The 25,865-nt window shown below is 37.3% G+C and overlaps 1 protein-coding gene across 1 annotated transcript; it reads right to left on the reverse strand.

Annotated features, from left to right (window-relative positions):
- Positions 1-910: 910 nt before the first annotated feature.
- Positions 911-25,455, reverse strand: ACTR3 (actin related protein 3). Its single transcript, XM_088521799.1, has 12 exons — positions 25,259-25,455; positions 13,294-13,349; positions 9,730-9,854; positions 9,060-9,170; positions 7,370-7,465; positions 7,109-7,216; positions 5,398-5,541; positions 4,732-4,905; positions 3,887-3,979; positions 3,146-3,271; positions 2,205-2,288; positions 911-1,806 (listed from the first exon to the last, which is right to left on the reverse strand). The coding sequence occupies exons 1-12, from the start codon at positions 25,300-25,302 to the stop codon at positions 1,711-1,713; spliced, it is 1,257 nt and encodes a 418-aa protein (XP_088377925.1). The 5' UTR covers positions 25,303-25,455; the 3' UTR covers positions 911-1,710.
- Between the last annotated feature and the right edge of the window lie 410 nt (positions 25,456-25,865).

Here is a 25,865-nt window from a genome sequence, read left to right on the forward strand (position 1 = left end):
CCTTAACCAGCACAGCCATTTGCAAAATGAACAACTGCCCTCAAGGCTTTGCTGCCTGGGCTGCCATGAATCAGCCTCGCTTATGACTCAGAAAGTCACTATTTGGGGAACTCTCAAAAGTAGGTACAGAAACTACATGTACACACAGCCACTGGTCAGGAGAAATTAACAACATCATTCAGTAATAAAATTATTTAGCATTTTGTTTGCACCAAGGTTTTATTCGATTCCAGCATGTAGAGTTTTATAATGCTTGCCGTGAGAGTAACTTTTCATATTTATTCTTGTTTTGGAGTCTCATTTACCATGACTTGAAGTAACTGAAAGCTCTGGCAGTTAATAAGGTTCTCTCTCTGAGAAAAAATAAAAATAAATAAAAAAGAGGAATCTATTTTTAACTCAGGAGAAGAAACCAAGAGATGCCCCTCTTGTAATCTTCTCTGTAAACAAGTTTAACCGTATTTGCGAGCTCAGAAAAGTCTGAAGAGATTACTATCATCAAATATTAACAGAAATTGAAAATAATGCCATCCAACACTTGAAAGCTTTCTGCCTATAAAGAATAAAAAGGAACATTTTCAGTTTGTTTTATCTGCATGGTGCTTTCCTGGAAGAAAAAAAAAAAAAAACCCACAACCCAAAGCTGTTCCTTCTATATCACGAGTTGAAAAGGAAACGATAAAAAAGTTATAGAAGGAAGTAATACATGAAGAAATCTAGCAACTGAGATGTTGTCACGTTTAAGTGCTATAGTGCTACCCAGATGATAAGCTGCAGTTCTAAACACCTCGCACTTCGTCTGATACAATGCACATACCACCTACATTACAAACCAATCTTCCTGTTCAAAAACCATAGTGGATACGTAGAAACTTTCCACATAGTGAGATTAACAAGTCTGACACAAACATAAAAAGAAATTTTGTGCCTTTATTGGAATGGTGTTAGGCTTTAAATACACCAATTTTGATCATCTGATTATTTGGTTTTAATTAGAAATGACACTACAGAACTGCAATATTGGTCCAACAGTCTCATCTTTACTTTTTTTTTTTTTAAAGCAAGAGATAGAGTGAAAATGCACCGAGTAATCAGAAAGCACTAGCAGGCATTGGTTAATCCAAGATACTAGCTTCTCAGTTCCAAAAGCATTTGTATTGCATGGAACCCAGGATTTAGATTGGTCATAATTTGTAAGAACTAGTTTAATGAGTCGTAAGACTTGTTTTTAAATTTACTTTTAAGTAGGTGACTGGTAATTGTTTCCCCCTCAAATATTACAGTTTAATTTGTATTTTTCCTCAAAGTATAAAAAAGTATGAAATATAAACAAGCTCCTGCATTGCACCCATGAAAGGCTGCAACTGAAGCGTTAGAGAGCTGACTATCTACACACCGCCAAATCCCATCAAATCTTGGATAATTCATTAATATACAAAATATCAGGGCACAGAAAGAACTAAATCCACTTTTATGTTTTGTAACGCACAGTTTCAAATAATCAAATCTAAAGAAAAAAAACAATCATTTTGGCTTTCCACTACATCCGCATGTTGAGACACTTATTAAAATACTCCCGTTTATCTGTGTTTGGTCTTTTTCTTATTGTCAAGTCATGTTTGTTATCTTAATACCGGCCACCGGACAAACAAGTAATCAGAGAGATGCCTCCTCCCAACCTCCCCAGCCCTGACCCCTCCAAGGTCAGCTTTAAGACATGACTCCAAACACGGGGTTGTGACGACAGATGCTAGGACCAATTTCTTCATAATCTTTTTTGGTATGGCATACTTGGTAGAACTCAGGCTGCGAGAGACAGAAAATCAATTAGTCAGCACTGTGCATACCATATTATAACAACACAGATATTCATGTTGAAAATGAGGGGGGAAAGGGGCAAGAAATAGATAATTTGAAAATCCTGAAATTAGTATTGCATCATAGCTAAAGACTGACGCGAACAACATATGTGGCCATGAAATCAAAATGGTACACTTGAAAATTCTCACACTGGAGGGAAAAAAAAAATTATGCTTTCATTAAATTTTTTAAAGCCTAACTAAAAAACCTAAGGGGCAGGGATTATAATTTGTTTCTGAGGACTGTCAGAAACAGTCCAGTTCTCCAGTTGCATTTAAAGCAAAGGAGAGAAAAATGATTCCCAAAGCACACTTAAAAGAACTAAAGCTTCAGAGCCAACTTACTGTGGAAGCCAGCATAGATCCTCCAAACCAAACAGCGTATCTTTGCATATGGTGTGTAATGACTTGAACATCAATAGGCTTAGGCTATTCAAAATAAAGAGGGGGAAAAAAAGGAATACATTAAAATTCACTTTTGCAGGTAACAAACTGCATCTTCCAAGACTGCTTTTCATAATTTGCTATTTTCTAAAATGCCAGATATGAAAATACACACTTTTACTACTCTGCTCTCCAATTTATCCCCTTTCAGTTTTCTGCTAAGTTTCTTGAGGAACTGTTAATTAACTGCAAGAGTAGACACACACTTAACCCTTTCCAAATTTAACATGTTTTTGAATTTCATAATAAAGCATTAGTTACAGACTGACTGAGAACTTATCAAGAATCAATGCTACCACAATTTTGCTTTTCCAAACTACAAAGCTCATTCTAGTTGGCCTCTTTGCTTCTATATCCAGACAAGTTTTCATCCCTCCCAATCGGAGTGGTTACAAAAGACTATATCCTAACCTGTACTTATCAAAAATGGCAGTGCATGTAATGGAATTTCAGCAAGGAAAAAAAATTAAAAAATCTATTCCAGTACAACAGTATTTTTTCTTTCCTCTTCAAAATGGAGATTCACCAACCATTTTCACATCAAAACCCTATCCTTTTATTAGGTAAGAGTTTTGTGGTTCAGATCACCAAAATCAGATCAGCAGTGAAACAGAGTATCTGGGGAAAGAGCAAGTTAGCATTCTATTATGAAAGACTTATACCAATGTCTTCTATAGCTAGCCTTCTGTTCACTACAAAAATATGAATCTCTATAAAGCTTCTAGTATTTCCTCTGAAACTTCCATTTTCATTAAAAGATACTGAAGTACATTATTTGTACATTTTCCAATTAATTAGACACTAAATAATGCTTATTAAGTGCATTGGCTACAAGAACTCACCTTCAGTCTGCCACCACTAAGTTCTTCACTAAGTTTCAGTCTGGCATCAACAGTCCTTTTTAAGTCTCGCTGTAAGCGGCGACCAAAGTCCCTGAACATGGTTGAGCCTCCAGAGAGGACAATATTCTGTTTTGAATATGTAGATATATATATTAAAAAGTTAAAACTGATTATCATTTAATTCTTGTCAGCTACTCCATCTGTAGCAGCATGATGGCACTTTGTATTTGAAAATAGTCCAGGACACACATTTATTGCTTGCGAATACCTTGCCTCTTTAAAACACATAAAGGCAGTTACAAAAATTACTGATTGCTTCTGGAAACATAGACTTCCAACTGTACCCTGTTCCAAGATTCTAAATATAGTTCTTAAAATTACAGTTAACAGGTTTTTTACTTTGATCTAATGCTTAAAATCAACAGATTATGAATTCACAAATAATTTGTAAATGGTTTTAAACGCACAGCCAATTTTAACATTATATCCCACTGCACCCTCACTCATATTTCTCTCTTCCTGTATTTCTTTTAAGTAGAATTGAGTAGACAAACACCACATACTGAAACATACGTGCAAACATATATGAACAAAGCCTTTCACATATTAGACTCATTTTCAGAAAACCAGTGAATGCTTCTGTTTTTGAAGTTTAACTAAATTTCCAATAGCTATTTCAAAATAAGGCAAAATCCTTCAAAAACAAGTACTTTAAAAATACATAACATTATAACTACTGACCTTATAGAGAGGACGTCTAACATCAATGGGACAATTCTGAATAACTTCATCTACGACTTCTGAGATGGGTTGCGTAAAGTCAGGATTAGCAAACTAAGATCAAGAAGAAAAAAACAGAAAAAGGTCAGAGTTGAAACTAAAAAGAAGGGGAACAGAAGGAACTTTCCTACTGTGCTGAAGACATAGCACTAACTAATAATGGAAATGGATGTGATTTTTTGCTGTTGTTTAAAAAAAGGTTTGAAAAGGTAATGCACCCATATTATCTATTTTGCCAGCTATTCTTATCTTGGTGACTGTAACAGATCAAGGAATACACACCCTATCCAGACACGGAGCAATGCAGCAAAACAGTCCAGCAAGAAGGAAAAGGTGTGACAGCAGAATATATAGTGATTAAAAGCAGACAAAAAAAAGCATTATTCCCATTTTTCCTCAATATTATAGGCAAGACTAAGATCGACTGCACAAACAGGCAAGAGGATAGCATATTTAAAGTCTCCTTGATTTAAAGGGACACAGATAGATACAAGAAATAATGTGGTAAAACCAAGCAATTTATTAAAAAAGGCAAGAAGAAAAAAATATTTTAAGTAATCCATCTAAGAGTTCCAAATACCATGCTGTGTTTAGATATAAATTTGTATACAGGTTATCAACGATCAAGAATCAAAACCACCCTAACTTATAACAATACCTGGCATTTATTTATAAACAAAGAGAAATTTAAATCAGGATAGCTGATTCTTCAGCAAGCTGCAAACACAACATGGTACCACTGCAAATATAATATGGTACCACTAAAATGTCCTTAACAAAAACTGAACACATTCAAATCAACTTACCTCAGGGTGAAAGAAAATCTCCGGTCCCAGGAATCTCTCATAGCCAACATCAATGGTAAATTCTTTCTTTGAGATAGCATTAATTCCAGTATACTGTTTAATCCACTTTGTACCATCTGTGTCATACTTGTTAAATTCTTTTACTAAGTCAGGACAGACGTAACTAAAGCGTTCCTGAAAAATAAACATATGCAGTTATAGTTAAGTATAGTAAAAGATATGGTACGAATAGTATTGAAAGCAGCACATCGTGCTGGGCTAAATTGTTTTTCTTCTGTTTTTCCCCTACAAAGTTCCGCAATAATGAGAAATGAGATCTAAAGTACATTGAAGAATTGCCATAGAAACTGGGTTTAAGTGTACTTTAGTTGAATACCTTTTAGAATAGCTTTGTACTACAAAAACAAAACAAAAATTCAGAAAGAGAGAAAGTAATTATAGCTCTTTACATTACATTTCCCAGCAAGAATGTGGGGGAGGTGGGAAGGAAATAGGGAAGGCTGCAATTCTAGATTAATATAAGCACAAAACCTTAAAGCATTACATGTCAAGATTTTTATATTTAGGATTACTTTAAAAGGTAATGACTTTAGGAGACTACTGTACTTTAGAAACTGTTAAAGCCCTACACTAAGACAAGCTAAGCACTTGCAACAGTCACGTTACCTTCACTGCTTTAGCTGTTTCCAAGGACTGCTCGGGAGGAATTCCTACTTCTCGTTCTCTCAGCAGCTGCTGGATGAAGTACGTTATATCTCGGCCTGCGATTGGAATGTGCTTGATACAGCTGCCGATCACGTATCCTTCAGCCTGTCAATAAAAGTAAATGGGAGAAGGATGTTGACAGGAACCCATCCAAATCTCAGAAAGGAGGAGGAGTGAGGGATGGAGCCTGTAAACTCCTCCTCACTACCTATGGCTAGGAGGCTGAAGCACTTTAGGACTGACTCATTTAACTGCCGTAACTCCAGCTCATCAGCAGCCTTACTCTACTCGTTCAAGTGCTTCTCACCAGTATATCTTTTGATAGAATATAAGGATGTTCCTAGTATTTTTTTTCTATCTTTTTCTTTTGAGGCTTTGCATTCAGTTCACAGTTCGTACAAGGTCAGGAAGACCTAAAAGGCCACCGATACATAACGCAGCTGGACTTGCTAGTCCTCGTTTTCCTTTTTAAATGAGGTTACTCCTAACAAAACTGTCAAAGAACTTTGTATCATACAATACTATTTTAGAATAAATGACCTGGCTCTACAGTAACAGTCACTTACGACATTACAATTGATATGAACCAAAATTAATTTTCCAAAGGCCAGGAGAATACATCAGCACAAACAGAGAAGGCTCAGAACACTGGCCCACACTGCAAGTCATGCTCATCTCAGAGGCCAGAATCTGGGCATTAAAGCATCTGGTCCAACTGCAGAGCATTTAAGGTTGCATCCGACCTCACCAGATCAGCTACAATAACATCCAAACAGATGAATTCAGAGAGTGCATTAGTAGCAAATGCTTAAAATTCCTTATGTACCTTACATACACGTAAAGTGTTTTTTCCTAACAAAGAAAATTGTTCACAGAGTCATAAAAATTACAGTTAGTTTCATTGTAAAAGGTAGAGCTTTTTCTTCTGCTATCTACTTCAAGAATTAAAGCAGCATACTACTGCAGTTAATTTGTTTTTAAAAAATTACCCCCCCCCCAAAAAAAAAAATAAAACAAAATAAAACAACAACAACAACATTTTTTACAAGGTTGGAAATCTCAACTGCATACTAAGTCTTAACTAAAAGAAAAAAGCCACCTCAGATGAACTGCCACTACATGCCACTACCAAGATTAACAGAAAATTGCTGCATTATAAGTTTTGGTCATGACTAATGCTACTATTTTGTATAATAAAAATCACTAAGAAATTGAGGTTATAGTGGCAGAATAAAGTTTTCTTGTCTAAGACATTTTTAAACCTCCAAATACTGTGTATCTGGTTCCAACTGTACATTCTTCTCATCAAGGAAGGGCAGGCAGAAGACATATTTCCAACTACTTAGAATAAGAACACTATTAAATGCTCCATTTGTAACACTAACTATATGACTTTGTAAATGGGAACTCTTAAATACATAGAAAACAGTAATTTCACAGTTAAACTGCAAGTGTAAATGTGAATTATTTAATAACGTGCTTTTGCTTTTAGACTCCTGTTATATTGGAATAGATATTCAACATTATTATTTTCTTTGAGTCCTACCATAATTCAGTCAGAGAATACCATTGAATAAAGCAACAATAGCTCCATATAAATGGAAACCTCAGAGGTTACAGGACAGATTGTCCTCCAGTTCAGTTGTTACGTATAGTTTTGATGCATACTTACCACAGGGATAACGTGAGTGACACCATCCCCGCTGTCTATAACTGTGCCAGTCAGCGTCCGCTCTCCTACCTGTCGTGACGTCCAAGAGGCAGCTAAGGCAAGGACAGCCTGGCAAAGGAACGGGCAAAAAGGAATCTTAACTGCAGCACTGGCTTGCACCTCCCACTAACTGCTCCCAATAATACTGGAACAGGCAACACGTGAACTACAGTGTAGTTTTAGCTCAACTTGTCACTCTGCTTTCAGTAGTCCTGCTCTTACCTGAACAGCAATATACAGCCCTGGAACATTGAAAGACTCGAACATGATTTCAGCAGTATATTCCCTATTTTCTGGAGTATTTAATGGAGGTTCAGTCTGTGGGACAAAAAACAAACAAGAAAGTAATTACCTAAACTCAAAAGAAACACATGACATTTCTCAAAAATTACTAAGAAATAAATTTGGAAAAATGAGTCATTAAATGACTAGACTGTGTAAAAGCAATAATGGGCAAAGAGTGCTTCTAAAGACAAATAGTAAATCACACAATTCAGAAAATATAACAACTCTTCTGACAATAAGAGAATTTATGCAAACCACACTGCATGATGATTTGTATGAAAACAGGAAACAAAAGTGAGATAAAAGGTAATAGTTACTACTGTTTAAGAATATATCCCGATAGTCTCTTTTGTGACTTGCTTAGCTCATTAAATTTCTGCTTTCACTGAAAGAATCAAGCAACATCAACCTAAAATAGCAAAAGCTGCAGTTCACTTCATTTGAAGAATGTCAATTATTTAAAAACAATTCTAAGCCATTCATTAAAAAGTGGGATTTTTTTTTTTTAGGCAATCACTACAAAACAAGAGTTTATGACTGGCTGTAGAAATTTGACTAAGAGGAGCATATAATATGTAATGCTGTGTAACAGCATATAATGTGTAATAATAGTATGCTGCCATTTTCATCATGACATGAACTATTAACTCTCCCCTGAAAGAGCACTCTGAACAGCATTACCGAGTATTTGAAAAAATATTCTTTCACTGCATCTACAAGGTAATGGAAGGGAACAGAGAAGACGGAGCCAGACTCCCTTGTTTGAGTGATAAGATGAGAGCCCTTGGACACACATTGCAAAGAGGGAGTCCTAATTAGATAGCAGGGGAAAAAGTTACCACAAAATTGTCAAATATTGGAAAGGGATCAAACACATTACAGAGTCTCCACCCTTAGCAATACTCAAAACCCCGCTAAGCGAGGCCCCAAGCAACCTGACCTAATTAAACCTGCTTCAAGCAGTGTGTTACGTTAGATGACCTCCAGAGATCCCTTCCAACCTATTCCAGGATTTTATTTGTGTGCTTTAATAAGAATAGCTAAGACCTCCAATTCCAAACATCTATAAACTTCACATTAAAATACACCACCTATTTCAGCATCTTAGATAAAATACAAGGAACAGCAGAAGATTCAGAACAACACTGGCCTCAATTCAATCTAAGCTGTCCAAGTATGACTCTCGATCCTTTGAAATTCATGAAAAATGAGAAAAAAAAAATCTCTAGACACCGTGCAGGTGGCAGCATTGCTAAAGTCAAAGTAACTGCAATTATGTAAAGCCAAAAAGCACAGGTTTACGACGAAATTGACTCAAAGTTTTAATAATCATGTGTGATATCATTATTAAATTCAGCAGATAACTAAAAAAAGGAGTACAGAGGCATCTGTGGGGGGAAATAAAAAAGGGAAAAGCCTGCAGTTTAGAAACTCAGACTTTTAATATCTTTAGATATTTAAAAGAACAATCTGGAGGGGAGATAAGGCAGGAGCAGAAAGTTTCAAGTAGTTCACATTTACTTGAGCTTTCAAAATAAGCATGTTCATATTTAAGAATTACTACATAACCAACATAAATAGTTTCTTAAGACTGGTAACAATGTTAAGTAAGGCATGCTTTACCTACCAAAAGAAAATAATGATCCTCGGGTTCCGCCCTTAGATATTTAAAGATTACTTGTTCCATAAACCTCTCCATCAGGTCCCAGTCTTCAACTATGCCATGGCGGATGGGCCACTGTTGCAGGAAAATATCAAAATATAAAGTGAAATATAAACATAAAGAAAAATCTGTTTGCTTAGCTGTTGTAAAAGGTCTGGGTCTACATCTAAGATCCTTGTGTTTTTTTCCCTACCCCAGTTTGTTACTTATTTGAAATTCAGATTCTCTTGCTGACCTTGAATAGCAGGGACAGCAACATGGCACTTACCCAGTACAAAAAAACAACAAAAAAAGAACAAGCAAACAAAAGAACCCTCATGTTGGTACCAGACAAATGAAAGGTTCTCCCAGTCCAATAACCCAATTCCAGCATGGCTGACAGGGGATGCCTGGGAACAAGAAAGAACCCAACTAACTCCCCACTCTTCCAACTACCAACTCTGAGTTTCCTTCACAAGAAACATATATTCACACATTTTTGCAAATTCCCACAAACTCCTGAAAGTTCGCAAAAACTTATATGATAACAAACATTGTTACCAATAATTATCCAATGAATATCCATCAGAAGCTATTTACTACATAGCTGAAACTTTCTAAAGAGTATTAGAAAATTGATTATTTCTCTTAATACCTTGGTTGCGTAAGTTGGTTTTTCTATTGCTTCATCGCCAATAAAGAAGTCTAAATCATCAACACCTTTCAAAACCCTCCTTTGTGCTTGATCAACCACTTTTGCTGATTCTTTGATAGCAATACCTTTAACAAAGAACAGATAAACAATATTTATTATAATATAACCTCGAAGTAAAATAGGAAAACAATAACTTAAATTTGAACCAAAGTAAACATAGTTAAGATTTATAAATTAACACTATACAGACCTAACTACAAGGTTTGTTAGATGTTCAACATACAATCAGGAAGATAAAAATACAAAAGGAATCACTGAGGTAGCATATTCCTATAGATCTCACTTTAGTTGGCAACTAAAGTTTTTACTTCACTAGTTTGGTTTCCAGACACCTTATAGTGAGATATGGCATAAAAAGAAGGGACTGAAAAGCTATTTAATAAGGGAAAGAAAAAAAACAAACAACAAAAAAAATAGAAGGAAGCAGGAAAGTATAAGACATGCATTACTATTTCAGAAAATAGAAGGATTTTTTTTTTCTCAAGTGTATGAGGCTACCTGATGCATTTTTGGTTGCTTTAATACAGATTTCGCACAAAGCCTACAGATGTTTAATTTTGTCCTTTTAACTCTATTAGTATCTTATTGTTGAGAATACACTGGAGAAACAAAGAACAAAATTATAAATCTCTCCTGGCAAAACTCAAGTTTGTGTCTTGCTAATTTATTCCTACCAGGATAATTTTCCATCACAGAGAGAGAGAAAAAAAAAAAAAAAAACAAGCTAATTATAAAAATATCGACTAAGGCTAAACACAGGATCCTGAAAACACAAATCAATTATTAGCTTTCAGAAAAACACAGATGTTCCCTTCATGATCTTCATCTGCCCTGATCCCAGGTAATCAGGCCTACAGCACCAGCAATGCCTCATTTTTTTCAAACCTTACTTATTACCTTTAAAACAGTAGCCATTACACAAATAATAAAACTCACATATTTAAGAATTATCAGCATTATTATTAGGATGAATTTTTCAAAGGTCACGATCGCTAAGATTCCTCAAAGGCAGAATTCTTTTGCTCACACTTACCTTAAGTGAGAAGTTGTATACACTTAGGTCCAAGACAAACATTATTAAAATGGCTTTTGTGGCCTCAAGTTGGCAGGGCAGGGACTACACAGCTACAGGTTTTGGTAATTTACAGCATAGTAGGTTAAAGCACCATTAGTTTGTGCAGAATCCTTCTCCTTCTCTCCCCACAAAGACCAATAAGAGATGGGAGCAATAAGAGTCAGGAAATGTATAAATAGCTAAATATTGTGAAAGACTGAGCAGAATAAGCCAGAAAAAAAGTTATTCTGAGCTTTTTAGGAAGAAAATTGAATCCTACTGTAACTTCTGTAGTAGCATAACATATTATGAGAGAGGAAGCCTGGAGGTTGAAATTGAGGGGAGACATAGAAGCCAAGTCATCAATCTTGCGAAGTATTTTTACAGTCATCATTAAGGAGCTTATACATTCTTAGGAAATTCAGCTACCTGGATATGTGTTATCTTCAAGAAGTTTCAAGTAAGATACTATCACCTGCCACACCACTCTAGAGACTTTCAAGCTAAAGTTACGTGCTGCTACCAGCCTCTACATTTACTGCAGATTTGAAGGGAGCCTCTGTGCTGCTGCTTTTGAAAGTCAGAAGAAAAGCAAGAACCACGTTCTGAAAATACAAACAGGAAAATAAATCTTGCTAAAACAAGAGCTACATTACGATTCAGTCTGAAGATGGGAAGCAATCCAAAAATGTCATAGAATGCTTGGAAAAACTATAAAAAGCTTTATAAAAAAAAAGAGGATATACTTCTAGCAAACATTTTTTTTCTTAACCACTGCTCCAACCTTTTGTTTAATATACATGTGAAGAAAAGGCTGCCTAACATTTAAACTATAAAAGATAATCTGAAAATGATGAAAGAATTAGAACATCTGCAAATCAGAAATAAATTGATTCCAGTGTTAATATAAGCTAAGAAAGGGTTTAAAATAAGCGAATGAAAAACACCTAAGATGAATGATCCAAGAGACCTAATAAGCAGCAAGGAGAAGAGCAGCGAACATGCTAGGGGAAATGAAGCAGTCTCTGAAGAAAACAGGCCCTATATATTCTTACTTAGTCCATTCTCCAAGGAAGCACTTGCTACTTCTGCAGAAGATATTCAAAATTAAAACAAGCACACAAGGCAAAAGGAGTGGGAGATAAAATTTTAAGAGTAGGAGTAAGATAAGAAACAAGTGAACAACAGAGGAGGAATGCTGCTTGAACCTGTTTAACAGCAAATATTTCTTTTAGAGAACTACATAGATAAAAATTCGATCACCACTACTGAAAATAAAACGAGAAGCTACAATATTCATTTGAAGTGTGGATCACAAAGATAAATAAAATAAAGAACTGTTTTAACAGGAAGTATTTTTGGGTCCTTTTTTTTTTTTTTTTTTTTTTTACTTTGAAACTAACTACTACTGTATTCTATTCCTCATTTCTCTAGTGTGGATTGCACTAGTGCTATTTTATTTTATTTCAGGCAGAGAATTAATGTAAAATCATGTAGTCAGTGTAGTTACCCGAGCTGGCTTAGAGTACAAATGAGGAAAAAATTGCATCCTTTCATTAAGATTTGTAGGCAAAACCATTTCAGCTGCAGTAGTAGTTAGTTGATACTGTTGCATGTCATTGCTTTTTGGGGAGTTTAGGTTTAAGATGCAGGGCATCAAAGCTAGAGTTTTTGTGTGAAAAACAAGACTGCAAAATGTGTGTCTGTATAAAGCAAAATAGAGAGGCAAACCAAATGAAATTCATTTGGAAGACCAAATGAAAAACTATACATTAAAAGTCAATGCAGAATTGAGAGTGTTCTTCAGTTGCATAAAAACAAGATAATGTATTTTCTGAATTTACTCTAGCTTTCCATGCAAATTGCCTTTGAAGAATGTTTAAATGACAGCTTGATCTATCAAGTTTTAATTTGCAGCAATTATCCCTAATTATTACTATTTATAGCTTTCTTTTCATGTTGTATTCACATAGAAAATTGTGTTTGTTTATTATTCCTTTTTACTTAATTACTTTGGCCCAGGTGAACAAAGATAAAATGCTAAGATGTATAAGAGGTCAAAAGGTGAAGTATTTCTAAAGGAAATTGGTTGAGTTCCACTCCCTATTCTACAACTCTATTGCTTTACACGGCAGGAACACTTCAGAAATATTTATCGTTACAGTCAACTGAAGTTTCATTAGGTTTATCACTCAACAGGCAAAGAAACCTTCTAAAAAGTAAATATATAAATGCTACTCTACATTAACATGGTCTCAGCTGCAAGAAATATACTTGAAAGATTCCTTTATTATTTTAGTGAATTTACCTTTCAAAGTCATCACTTTTAGCAAAATACAATGAGACGTATGATTTTTGAAGTCACTCATTTTAACTGCTTTTTTTACATAGCAAGTTACAGAAACACTAAGTGTAATTTCAGTGCTCATTTACAAATAACAAATACTTACATGAAGGAATGATAAACTGTGGTTCAGTATTACCAGCATAACCGAGCTTTGTATACCTATTAAAACAACAAAATGATAGTATTTAATACCACAAATACATTTTACTTTTTCTTAAATAAATGTATGCCTCTTCCCACACTAAAAAAAAAAGATTTTCTTCTTTTTATTATCACAGAAACATGTCTCCTTTTCAAAAAAGTAACAGCACTGCTTCCTACCACTAGGTAGGTACAAGTGCTAAATTCCACACAAGTTAAAAGCTTCCTACAAAACATATGAAGTACAAGCCAATTATTCAGTGTTTAGGAGAAAAATGTAGAGCTAGAGCAGATGCTCTTCCCTGCTCAAAAATTAGCAGTTCACCAGAAACATTTCCACATAATAGAAGCCCATAGCAGAAGTGTTTCTATAACTGCTAATTACAGGAAAATAAATTCCCTTGCCAATGGACTGTCAGCTGGACTTGAGGAAGGACTGATAATGATAATTTCAGAAATATGCTTCCTAAGGCACACTGCCACAGCTAGGTATAACAGCTGGCAATGCAGCAATCAAATTCCACTTAATAAATGGAAAATAGTTTAGAAAAAAAAAGGTCAACAAGAATAAGAAGAAAAAAAATACACACCTCCACCAATCAAACTTCCAGATTTTACAATGGATACATGCATCACATTTATTCAGAAGAAAAATGAAGAAATGAAAATGACTACAGAAATGAAGTACTGAAACTATCAAGTCGCTAGAAATGTTGTGCTCAGACATACAAAATGTTTTCAGTAAAAGACCTAATTAGAACAGTACCCCTTTGCCGCCCACAGAGGATGGACTATTAGAAGTAAAGATGAAGATTCGACAACAGCATAGACAAATCTTAAAACCTTTAAACCAAAATGCATAGCACATTTAAGAGTTACAGTCCATGTACAAGTTTTTAAACAGACGCACATGTAACAACTGTCTCATTCTTGAAGTAGCCAAATGTAGCAACTACATTACCAGGATCAGCAAAAAGCATAAGACATTGCAGCTACATTTCTTTAATTTCTGGCTCTCAAATATAAACCCAGAAAGCTTTAAACAATGTAACAGAGTACTAGTTGTAACAAAAGCCATAAATCTTTATCAGCAGCACCAACAGACCAGCGAGAACAGGCACGCTGCTGCAGGAGGCTTTGCCAGGATGCTAATGATGCAGCAATTTGCGCACACGCTCAGTAATGTCTACACAAGGTCAGCTGCTGACATGAGTTGTGCACAATAGTGCTGGGCCAGGAGAAATGCCATTTTCGATGAAAAGGAAGTTAAATTTATCTCTAAATAACAAAGCAATTAGCTCAGGACCTCATCTAACATCAGCATGCTTTGCAAGAGAAGTATTTAAAAGGAGGGGGTAAACTCCATCTTGTCGATAGTGCATTGTAACAACTGGGAGGAACCATGAGAAAAAAAAAAAGATACTTTATTTTGATCAACATTAATGTTTGCTGAAAAAGAAAACTTCACAGACAAAATATTATATATACTGGAAAATGACAAAAATCTAATGCCAGCAAGAAATTAGTTCCTGGTAAGGAGATCAGGACATGCAACTCTTGACACTGAAGACTCAGGTCATAACAAACAATTCCACAATTTCCTGTGAAGTGAGGGGAGAGGATCCCAACTGTTGGAGTTGAACATACAAAGTGGAGTTAATAATACTTGAAAATTAAGCATCTCTATTCCTCAAAACGCATTCGGTTTCTGGCAACATTAATGCACTTTCATTTACCCTCCTCTCTTCTCCCTGCCATCAAACACAGTCTTGATTCCTCAAGTAAAGCTTTTGATTCTAATTTAAAAATAAAATTGTCTGCAGGGTTAACACCTGTGCGCCATTTGCATGTGTAAAATGAAGCTACGCATGTAAATAACATAAGTAACAAATCTCACAGTAATTAATAAATCTCACTCTCCTTTATGAACTTCTGGTTTTACGTAACACCTTAGACCTCCTAACTATTAAATCTCAGGTAGCTTCAGATAGCACTGCAGCTCAGTTTCAGAATCAGAAGATAAATAAAACCACTATTTGAACAGAGTTGGGACTCTGCATGCTGTTAGGAGCTCTGAAAATAAACCAGAAGTGCCCTAAAAAGAGGGAAAAAAGAATGGGGGGGAAGGGGAGGGAAAAAAAAAAAAAAAGACCACACCACATTTAAAGTCTTTGATGATCAAACATGGCATTTATTTCAAAGAAACATAAAACTGAACTGCTGCAGGTAACATGTTGCTGAGTTGCTTGTGGTGTGGGAAACCATCCAGCATACACATGCACATCCAGCAGACTGAAAGAAAAATAGTCAAATGAAAGATGTGTTTTAAATAAATAAAAAAATAAAATAAAAACCACACACATCTGTATTCAGGCATAAAATCAGAATATCTAAAAATACTATGGCTAACTCAGCAAGAAAACAAAAACATACACAAAACTTCAGACTCAGGAAAGGAGCAGTCTCATTTTAAGAAGATTTAAAAAAATAAAAAAATAACACACACGGATTTTGGTCGCTGAATAATAGAGGATTGCAACAGCAACTGCCTAAACTAGCCTCCAAATCAAGGATTCGCATTTCTACTACATCAAGATTTCCTTGTCACATTCTTTCTTCCCCATTAGCGATACCACTTACCCACCAGTCAGGGCAATAACCTGGTGTTACCTACTGCTTTCTCAAGCCTTTCCTTACAGCTCTTAACTTCTTGTGGCACAGACGATCATTTTGTGGTATTTATACAGTGACGCACTACAGGATTCTGAACAGTACCTAGGGCTGCTAGGGACTATCGTAATACATATAATAAAACAGTAAACTTAATTTTTATAGCTAATCATATGGACAGAAAATGAAGTCTATAGAAAAAAAGCGAGATTAAAAAAAGGTAAGAAATGATCTAGTACATTAATAAAAAGTTGATACAAATATTCAGGTTGATACAAAGGCAATACCTAGACAAAATTTGTTTTAAAACCAAGAACTTTTGCAAAAACAAGGCTTTATGCAGATTGAATCCAACCATTGCCACATAAAATAAACAATATTTAAATCACTGGGGAAAAAAAGTGATATCTTGGGCAAGCTGTATTTTGCACATACAGAAGCCTTCCACAAAGCAGTTCATACATAGCAAAAAGTGTCTGACTAACGTATGATTCATAGGCTCAATAAGACACACCCAGGCTTATTAAGAGCAGCAATTAAGTCGCTTCTGTCACTACAGAAGTGAATTCTGATATTAAAAATATCATATATCACATTGGCTGTACCAATATAGTATCACATTTGCCTAGTAAATTGTATCTTTTGCTTGTCATATTAAAAAGTCACAGGAGTGACTTAAGTAGTGCAAGGTACACACATGACTTGAGACAAACTTAACTTTCCCACACAGAATTTGGAGCTTCTAGCAGAACAAGGTAGTATGCAGATGGATATAAAAATCAGCTAAGCTAGAACTTCTATTAAAATCTGTAATACAGAACTGATTAACAAAATCCCAAAGATAACAAGCAGCACTTGGTCACTCTGGTTCTGGTTTTCCCTTCTAGTTCGTTTCCATGTCCATCTACCCTAAGGTGTTTCTGCAGCCCCAATAGCTTGGGTAAAAAGCGGGGGAAAAAGACCTATGGGAAAAAGCATTTTCTGTTGGATTATTGTTTCCCTTTATTTTACTTTGCAGCGTAAATTACTAAGCATCTCCAACCAGTCCACAACATCTTGACAGATCTGAGAAACAGAGAGAAAATACACATATCCCTGCACAGTTTGTGTAAATTAAGGGCTCTGATTTCCCAGGGATTTCCCTGCAACTTCCTCAAAAGGCTGATTAGTTCTCAACGCTGGCCCAGCTACCAGCTTGCATGGTTATAGCAACGTGACAAACATGAATATAATTTTTTTCTAGACATTTATACCACAAAATGAGGTGCTAAGGAAAGTTGCTATGATCTAACTCCACTAAGCCAATTTTAACTATCAATAAAGTCTCTACAAAGTCACATTCATTTCAAATCGACACCGTGAAATTAAAAAAGTAGTTCTGTACTGATATGCATGAGAAGAGATTTCTGGAAGGATGTCCAAAAGGCTCTTAAATGCTTTCAACTGCACTAATGTGATTTCTCCTATATGCTCTCTCACCTAGAATAAATGTTTCTAAAACGATGACATGAGAGCAATAATAAATTCCCCTGAAAGTTACTTACCACTCAGGCAGACAATTTTAAAGCCAAAAGGAAACAGCATTGATAGCAAGAACTTTTAATGAGAATGCCATTAAAGAGCTGAGTCTACAGACCACAAGCCATGACTGCTGTTCCTTTTCTCCATTTCTTTCCTGTCCACAGTAAACACATTCTCCCAAAATACGCAACCTAACAAAATTGCTATTTTAACAAAAAGACTGGAAAGCTCAGGGAACATTTACTTTCCAATACTCTGTGAAGAGAAGTAACACAAAAAGGATGGTGAAAAGGAGTAAAGACATCCTGTCTCTTCACAAAAGGTTCTCAACTCTGTCACCAGGTGAAGACTGGTTAAGTAGCAGCAGATCATGAGTAAACCGTGAAGAAAAGGAATTGATTATGAGAAGAGTGGGACTTGCATAACATACTAGTTTATTATCTCTTTTCAAATCACAGAAGCACAGAATGGCTGAGGTTGGATGGGATCTCTAGAGATCATCTAGTCCAACTCCACTGTTCAAGCGGTGACACCCAGAGCACACTGAACAGGATCGCATCCATGTGGGTTTTGAAGAAGACCAGAAGGAACGACTCCATCACTTCTCTGGGCAGCCTGCTCCAGCGTTCTGTAAAGAGGTTCTTCCTCACATGCAGATGAGACTTCCTGTGTTTCAATTTGTACCCTTGTCCTGTCACCAGGCACCACCGAGAAGAGTTTGGCCCCATCCTCCCTACATACTCCCCTCAGGTATTCGTACATATTGACCAGATCCCCTCTCAGCCTTCTCTTCTCCAGGCTAAACAGGCCCAGCTCGCTTAGTCTTTCCTCATATGACAAATGCTCCAGTACCTTAATCATCTTTGTTGCCCTATGCTGGACCTTCTCTAGAAGCTCCATGTCCCTCTTGCACTGCAGAGCCCAGAACTGCACCTAATACTCCAGGTGCGGCCTCACCAGAGGTGAGTAGAGGGGCAGGATCCCCTCCCTCAGCCTGCTGGCAATGCTCCTCCTGAGGCAGACCAGGGTAATGTCCTTGAAAAACCAAGAGATAGCAAGAGACTTCAAAGTGGTTCATATCTTTCATATTATTTCATACCTTCAGTAAACATACTTATCTTTTCCACATCTCTACCTTGCCCCTTTTTATTAGCATCTGTTTATACCAATCCCTAAAACACTTTGGTCAACAAGCGTCTTACACACCTACTAATAAGAAACAACATAGTTCTATAAATGGAATAGGGACTAGAACTTCCCTAGCGAACAATCTCACACTTGAAAATCCTTATTACCAGAAGCTCCTCACAACAGAGGGCCTATTAATATGGAATGGGTAAAAGCTTTGAGTCATGTAACAGAGAGGCACATTTTATTTAACCTTAAGGTTAACTAACCTGAGGTTAGCCTGATTTAACTTGAGATTTTTCCAAACAAATGCAACATAGTGTCTAAAAATATAAGGCAATGCTCCACATATCTATTCTTATGTGAGTGTGTGTGTGTTTTTATATATCTTTTGTGCTTGCTATTTGTACTATTTTCATACCCAAGAGCTCCAGGCATAATGAGTGCCTACAGCAACAGCACCCCTCGCCCCAAACACCCCATTACAATCCAAGCAGAAGACAAATGATGGATCGGGAGACAAGAAACCAAGAGGAAGCACAACAGGAAGCTGTTTTGGCATATCTCCAGCCCAATCAGTACATCAGTTGACAGTTCAGCGTTTCAGTAGGTAACCAAATGTGTTCTATCAAGAATTGCCTTGCATAGCAATACTAGTTCTATATATATGCATGTTATACCACACTTCTAATAAAAAGAGCTTCAAGTTAGAATCAGCTGTCATGTAGAAAAAAAAGTCCTATTAAAACTGTGGTCAGATTAATAAAGCCACACAGGTTCTGAAGTCTGACAGGAAATATACAAGGAGTCTGATTGTGAAAGTTCTTGTAGACGATAAATGCATGCACAATAAATCCAAGGCAAGTCCTGACAAATGAAATGCTAATATTCCCTGGGGAAAAAAAAAATGGATAAGAGATACTGTATAGAGTATTAAAATTTAGATTCATCCATCAATATTAGAGTATAATCAAAATATATTTTCAATAGACATCCTCCCTGTCTGCATCTTGCTCTCTATAGACTGATCATGCCAAAACACACCCTGTGAACAGCTGCAAACACTTGCAATGACCACAAGGGAATAAAGAGAAAAAGGAAGCTCCAGAAAAAAAAAAGAAAAGTCTAAATAAAACTAGAAAAAAAGTCTAAATAAAAAAAAAAAGTCTAAATAAAACTAGAGTTTTTCAGTGTCTAGTCCTAAAATTCTAGCTAACAGAAAGCCAGTGGCTTTCTGTTGGGAAGGTGGGAAGCATGTTACAAAATCTATTTTTATGAATATATATCTACCTGACACTGACAATACCCATCTCATGGGCCCTTAAAGAACACAAATCAACAGACCAAACATGAAATTTCTTATCTGTGCCAATAAAATAATATACTAGATATGTCTTGAAAAACTAATGCAATATTTCTGAATTCCTAGAAGCTGTATTTTCAGCTAATTTAGGTGACCAAATGTGCATCACATTTCTGCATTCAAAATACTTTCTGAGTAGAACATTCATGCCAGGAAATAACAGTAAGCAACCAAGAAGCAAGACGCAAAAATGTATTATATGACCCACACACACAACCATATCCTCCCCTCAAGCATTTAATCACTCCCAGGGCCCTTTCTGTTCTCAGTTATTCTTCAAGTTTCCCACATATGCTCCAGTAGGAGCTTTGCTGTACGTAAGAGGTAGTTCATTTATTATTAACTTTGAACAGCCTCTACCCATGAACCCAAGTGATTTTGCCCTCTACTGAGAAGTGCCTTAAAAAGAAGAAAAAAAAAAAAGTGGCACAGAGTGTGTTTTCATGAAGACTAGAATCCATTAATAGAAGTCATAACAAAAAGTCTAACTGACATATTAACTGTTAAAATATGACAGTGTTGAAACTGTTTATACTAAATAGGAGATACTCTTTGAAATCTGATGGGAATAATTCCATCTTTGGGAAGTCAGAAAAAATAATAATTAAAAAAATACATTCAACAGGTAAAATTAGACTACTGAAGTTGCAGTGAATGTAAAACATAGGCTGTTGTTTTCCCTTACCATGTTTTTATTACACTGGATTTGTTGTTTCATGCACCTTTGCTGTCTAGTGAAGATTATTAGCTTCAAGAATCTTGTACTCATTTACATTACCAGGTCAAAACCCAAACGAGAAACAGAACATTAAAATCCTGTAATAACTTTGCACTACAAAAGACACTCAACTTACAAGTACTTTGCTCCACTTAACAGCATGAAAGTACTCAGGTATTGCATAAAAATCAAGCAGAAAGATCAGTTGAGCAGTTCCCAAATTAAATGTCTGTTCTGTAGCACACAACTTCAGCACTCAGTGCTGAACAGAATTTCAGCATCCCTGAGGTTTAACATTTTGAAACATATCTTTATCTTATTATAGCAACCTGGTTACAGAAACTGAACAACCAGGAAAGTCTCAGTGACATGTTTAGTTCTGACGAATACTTTGCAACTTCACACGAAGAAGGCTTGGAAATCCCGAGCAGCCTTAATTTCCCAGGCTCTCGTATTAGAGGAGATCAAGACATCTTTAAAGCCTGGGGCTGCCATTATTTTTTCAGGGGCCTTTATACTCCCATCGGGGAATTGGCTTGGTTCAAAATCTTAAATTCTTCCCTATTATTCAGGGAGGGAAAACAAAAAACAAAACAAACAAAAAAAAGCCTACCCAAGTTACAAAAATTGAAATGAGAACTTAACGCAGCATATAGAAGAAGATATAAGAAAAAGCAACGAGAGATCCAAAACTTTGACATAACCAATTTACTCAACAGAGGGCTAATCAGGATATTTGACCCTACTAAAAAAAAAAAAAAAAAAAAAAAAAAAAAAAAAAAAAGCTTAGAAACATTTTCATTGTTAAAATTCTTATTTTTGGAACTGCAGTAGTTTAGAAATACACAGCCACTCACTTCAACTCAACTGAAGAGCCATTAATTTGAACACTGTTATCTGTCATCACAAATGAGCTATTTCAGTACTGTACCAAGTTGAACCCAAGAGGGGGAAAAAAAAAAAAAAAAATAATACACATTCACCACCATTCTAAAAAGACACAGCTAAGATGTAGCTGTCAAGTTAATCAAGCTAAATTTTGAAGCAGCGTAGGAAGAGAACTTAATTGCGACTTTCAGACTGTCCCACGTTCACAGATACAATAGGCAAAAAGAAGTATTTGAGCACCTAAAACTGCAACTTATTAAGATTAACAAATGAGTAAGAGGCTTTTTCTTTCTTTAGTGCGCTATACATACATTTAATGGATATAATTCCACATTACTCGTCTATTTTTGTATTTTTGTTTTGCAGCAAAATGTCCTTAGATACTGCATGGTTTGAAGTAATATTTCTCACAGTGTACATACTAAATCAGTGCGCATCATACAAAACAGCATGAAGTTACTATCACAGACATTTCTGAGGGGACGCGGTGTTTCAATTTTATGAGGAAAAGGAAAAGAAAGGGAAGGAAAACAGAATAGCAGAGTGAAATCAAATATTAACAATGATGCTGTCAAGTAGATTTCCTAAAGAAAGGACATCTAAAATTAACTGGACAACACTATCAATTCTAGAAAGGAATCCACCTGCTTGTAACAAGTGTATTTCACTAGTTAAATTCTTCAGATTTTTCATTTGCGTATCTATAATTTTATTATGTAATTAAGGGGAAACTGCTTCAAAAGCAAATAAATATTTATCCTAAAAAGAACTTCTTTTTTGCAATATCTATTACCCTATATTAAGCAAAGAATAAGATTTTTTTTGGATCTGATTTCTGTGTCATTGAATTCACCCACTTTCGAACTCCATATTACATATAACTTGACAATCTCTAAAATGCTTTATTAACCTGTTACTAAAACCTTTAGTAAGAAGCACTACTCCATCCTAACCTTTTCCAGAGCTTTATTACTCATGTATATTGAAAGTTCTTAATTTGTCCAATCTGTTTAAGGACAGACTGATCCTTAAAAGGATAACTCAACCATCTGCCACTTTTCTCATTCATTTTTTTCCCTTGACTCCAGCTAGCAGAGAAGAAAAAGGAGAGAAAGAAGAAAAAAGAAAACCATAAACATTTAAAAAGAAAAAGTAAGATCGACAAGCGATTCAGTTGAACCTCTGGTTACATGTGCAAGAGGTGGAGAAAGACACCCTTCTTATCTCTCTTACATCTTCCCTTTTGCTGATTAAGGTAATTTATCCTTCATGTTCAACATATAGAAAAATCATCCTCTAAAAATTGTATTTATTGGAATATTTGTGCACTTTTATAGTTTTACCTATTCTAGACAACCTTTCCTTACTAATTTTATTTTATAAAACTAGCTTTCTTTTCGGACCACCTCTAATTTGTCTGCTTTCTTACATTTTGGTACCCAGAACACCACTCTAGCTGAAGCCTTAATCGAGCTGCCCAGAGCATAGGAGTTAAATCAACTGTAGGTAGTGTCCCTGCTCATATCCACAAAGTCAGATTTAAGGGTGAAGGATGGAGAGGCTACTTTGAATAAATAAAAAAAATAAATAAAAAGAAACACCCAGCTACAAATGCAGTTACAGTCATTTTCCACCATATAGCTGCCAAGCTGTTCCCTAGTTGTCTTTGAGAATTAGATTTTTTTCCTCTTTATAAATTCACCACATCAAGCCTTTGCTTACTGGGGGGATTAGGGAGAAAATGAGAAAAAAAAATGAATTCCAATGACCTCATTTCTACATAGCATTTCCAACACTAAAAATTTTGCCCAAAATTTCGTGAACCAGAACTTCAGGAAATAAGAACCTCAGACTACCAAGTGTATCAGAAAGGAAAACCTAGAGGACAGAGGAGGGTGGGGTTTTTTTTTTTCCCCTTTTTTTTTTCTCCTCGTCCTCCTCCTCTCAGGAGAGAAGTAGAACAAAAAGGTATCTCAGATCTTTGAAGATTGAAGAAAACAGAAGCAAGAAGATTTGGCCAGCATCACAGGAAAGAACATTACAGCATATGCCCTTGGGCACCAAAATTGATTAATGGAACACTCATACACTGACCTTCTTCAGGAAGATTTATTTTAACACAAGGTCCCTTGGTAGGCCTCTCACATTAAAAAGACAAAGCAGTTTCATATCCAGTTTGATTCTGTTATGTTGCTTCTGCCTGGCATCACTGAAAGCTCTGTGCAAGCTGCACCCATGGTTAAAAAACTGTATTTTGCAAATCTACAAAAATATAATCACTGACTTTAAGGGAACTACACACACAATCTTCTAGCATGAGAGGAAACACCTTGTGCTTGTGGCGAATGCATTACAAATTTCACACACTTTTAAGGAATGTAAATAACATATATACAATGTCATACTGATGTGTACACTGATGTATACTTCTGCAAAAAAACACACATGCCTCCTGTGTTAACTTCCCCTTCGCTCCCCAAAATGAAAAATTTTTAGTGCTTGCAGTACCTACAGGTGTGAAATTCCCACAGAACTATTGCATATACAGGCAGTACAGATGCATATATACATGTTAATTTAAATAAACACAATAAACAAAACTATTAACATTGTAGACCAGGTGGACCCTTTTGGAGAGCAGACAAGCACGGCCTGTCACTTAGCAAACACCCGGAATCCAAAAAAACTGGAGGCAGCAAGTCACCCAGGAATGTCGTAAAGACCTTGCGTCTATTGCACGCCGAGACGTTTCTTCCATTATTTTTAGCAGTACTGACCAGAAGTGAAACAAAGAAGTGTTACAAATTAGGACGTCAACTGAACTAGCTTGAGGCAGAGAGCTCCAAAAGGTACCGGTCCTTTTATTAAATAAAATAAATAAATAAAATAAAAAAGTACGTGCTATTCAAGATAAACCATTCCATCAGCAGGTCGGGGAGAGACTCCCCTCCTCGGTGCTGCCCCAACACCTCCGCAGACACCGGGCCGTTGCTGCCCGCCTCCCCAGGGCTAGGAAAGCCTTGCAACAACGGCAGAAAAGGTCCCCAAATCCCGCAGCCCGCTGCCCAAACCCGCTCCGTGTCATCCATCCCCGGCACTTCACCCTCTTCACCACCTGGCAGCCGCTGAATACGAGAAAAACGGTTTGCAGGGAAGATTTGGTTCAGGTTTGACACCGAAAACTGCCTTATAAGGTATAAAAGCCTGAAAGCAGGAAGAGGCTTTGACAAAACTAAGGAAGTTCCTCTGCGCTTGCTCACTAGAGGGGGAGGGTGGTTTTTTTTCCCCTCTCCCTTTTTAATTTTTTTTTCCCCCTTTGTTTCTTTTTTTTTTTTTTTTTTTTTTTTACTCCTCCACAGCGGCCCAGAGCGATGCAGATCAAGCGACACCCTCCAGCCGGCACAGCCGCCCGGGGCAGCGCGGCGCCCGCCAGGAGCTCCGGGCCGGGGCGGACACCCGCCGGGGCCCGCAGTAAGGAGGGACACGGGGCCCTCCCCGACCCTCCGCGTGCACCGGGCGGGGGGCTCGGAGGGGGCGACCGGCATCGCCCCCCCCCCGCCCCAACGGCCGCCGCCATGAGCGGGGCCGCCGCCCAGCCCCTCCCCCCGCGCCGGCACCGAGCTGTCAAGGGCCGCTCACCCCGTGCCGCAGTCCACCACGCAGGCTGGCAGCCGCCCGGCCATGCTGCTCGGCGTCGCTGGGGGAAGGCAGGCGGGCGGGCGGCGCCGGGCTCGCTCCGCTCGGCTCCGGGCACTGAGGGCGCTTCCGCAAGCCGGGCGCTCCCTCCCTGCCCGCCTCCCGGCGCTCCCTCCTCCCCCGCGCGGCGGGCCCAAGATGGCCGACGCGACCCGCCCCGCGCGTGCGCGGAGGGCGGGCGCGCCAAGCGGAGCGTTCGCCCGATCTCGCGGCCTCGCCGCTGCGAGGGGCGCGCCGGGAGACGCGGGCGGGCGGGTTTTTCCCCTCAGCTTGTCGGCTTTATCTCGCGTTCCCGGTAGGAATCATGTGATAACGAGGAAAATCTGGCGTAAGGCACAGGGCCAAATGCCCCAGACACGGCTGAGGGGCCCACAGCACCCCGAAAGCCCTCTCCAGGAACAGGGCAACTGTATCACAAATGCAGAAGTAGATACAAACGCAGAAGTAGTTACTTCTCCTTCTGATTTTTTGGCTGTTTCTACATGAAAAGCAGAATCATCTAGTTGGTTTCTTCCAGCACATGTCACCCGCTGGGTGCTTTCTCCAGTAA

This window comes from Tinamus guttatus, unplaced genomic scaffold (assembly GCF_059628265.1).
Source record: "Tinamus guttatus ecotype Peru unplaced genomic scaffold, ASM5962826v1 Tinamus_guttatus_pri_ptg000133l, whole genome shotgun sequence".
Lineage (NCBI taxonomy): Eukaryota > Metazoa > Chordata > Aves > Tinamiformes > Tinamidae > Tinamus > Tinamus guttatus.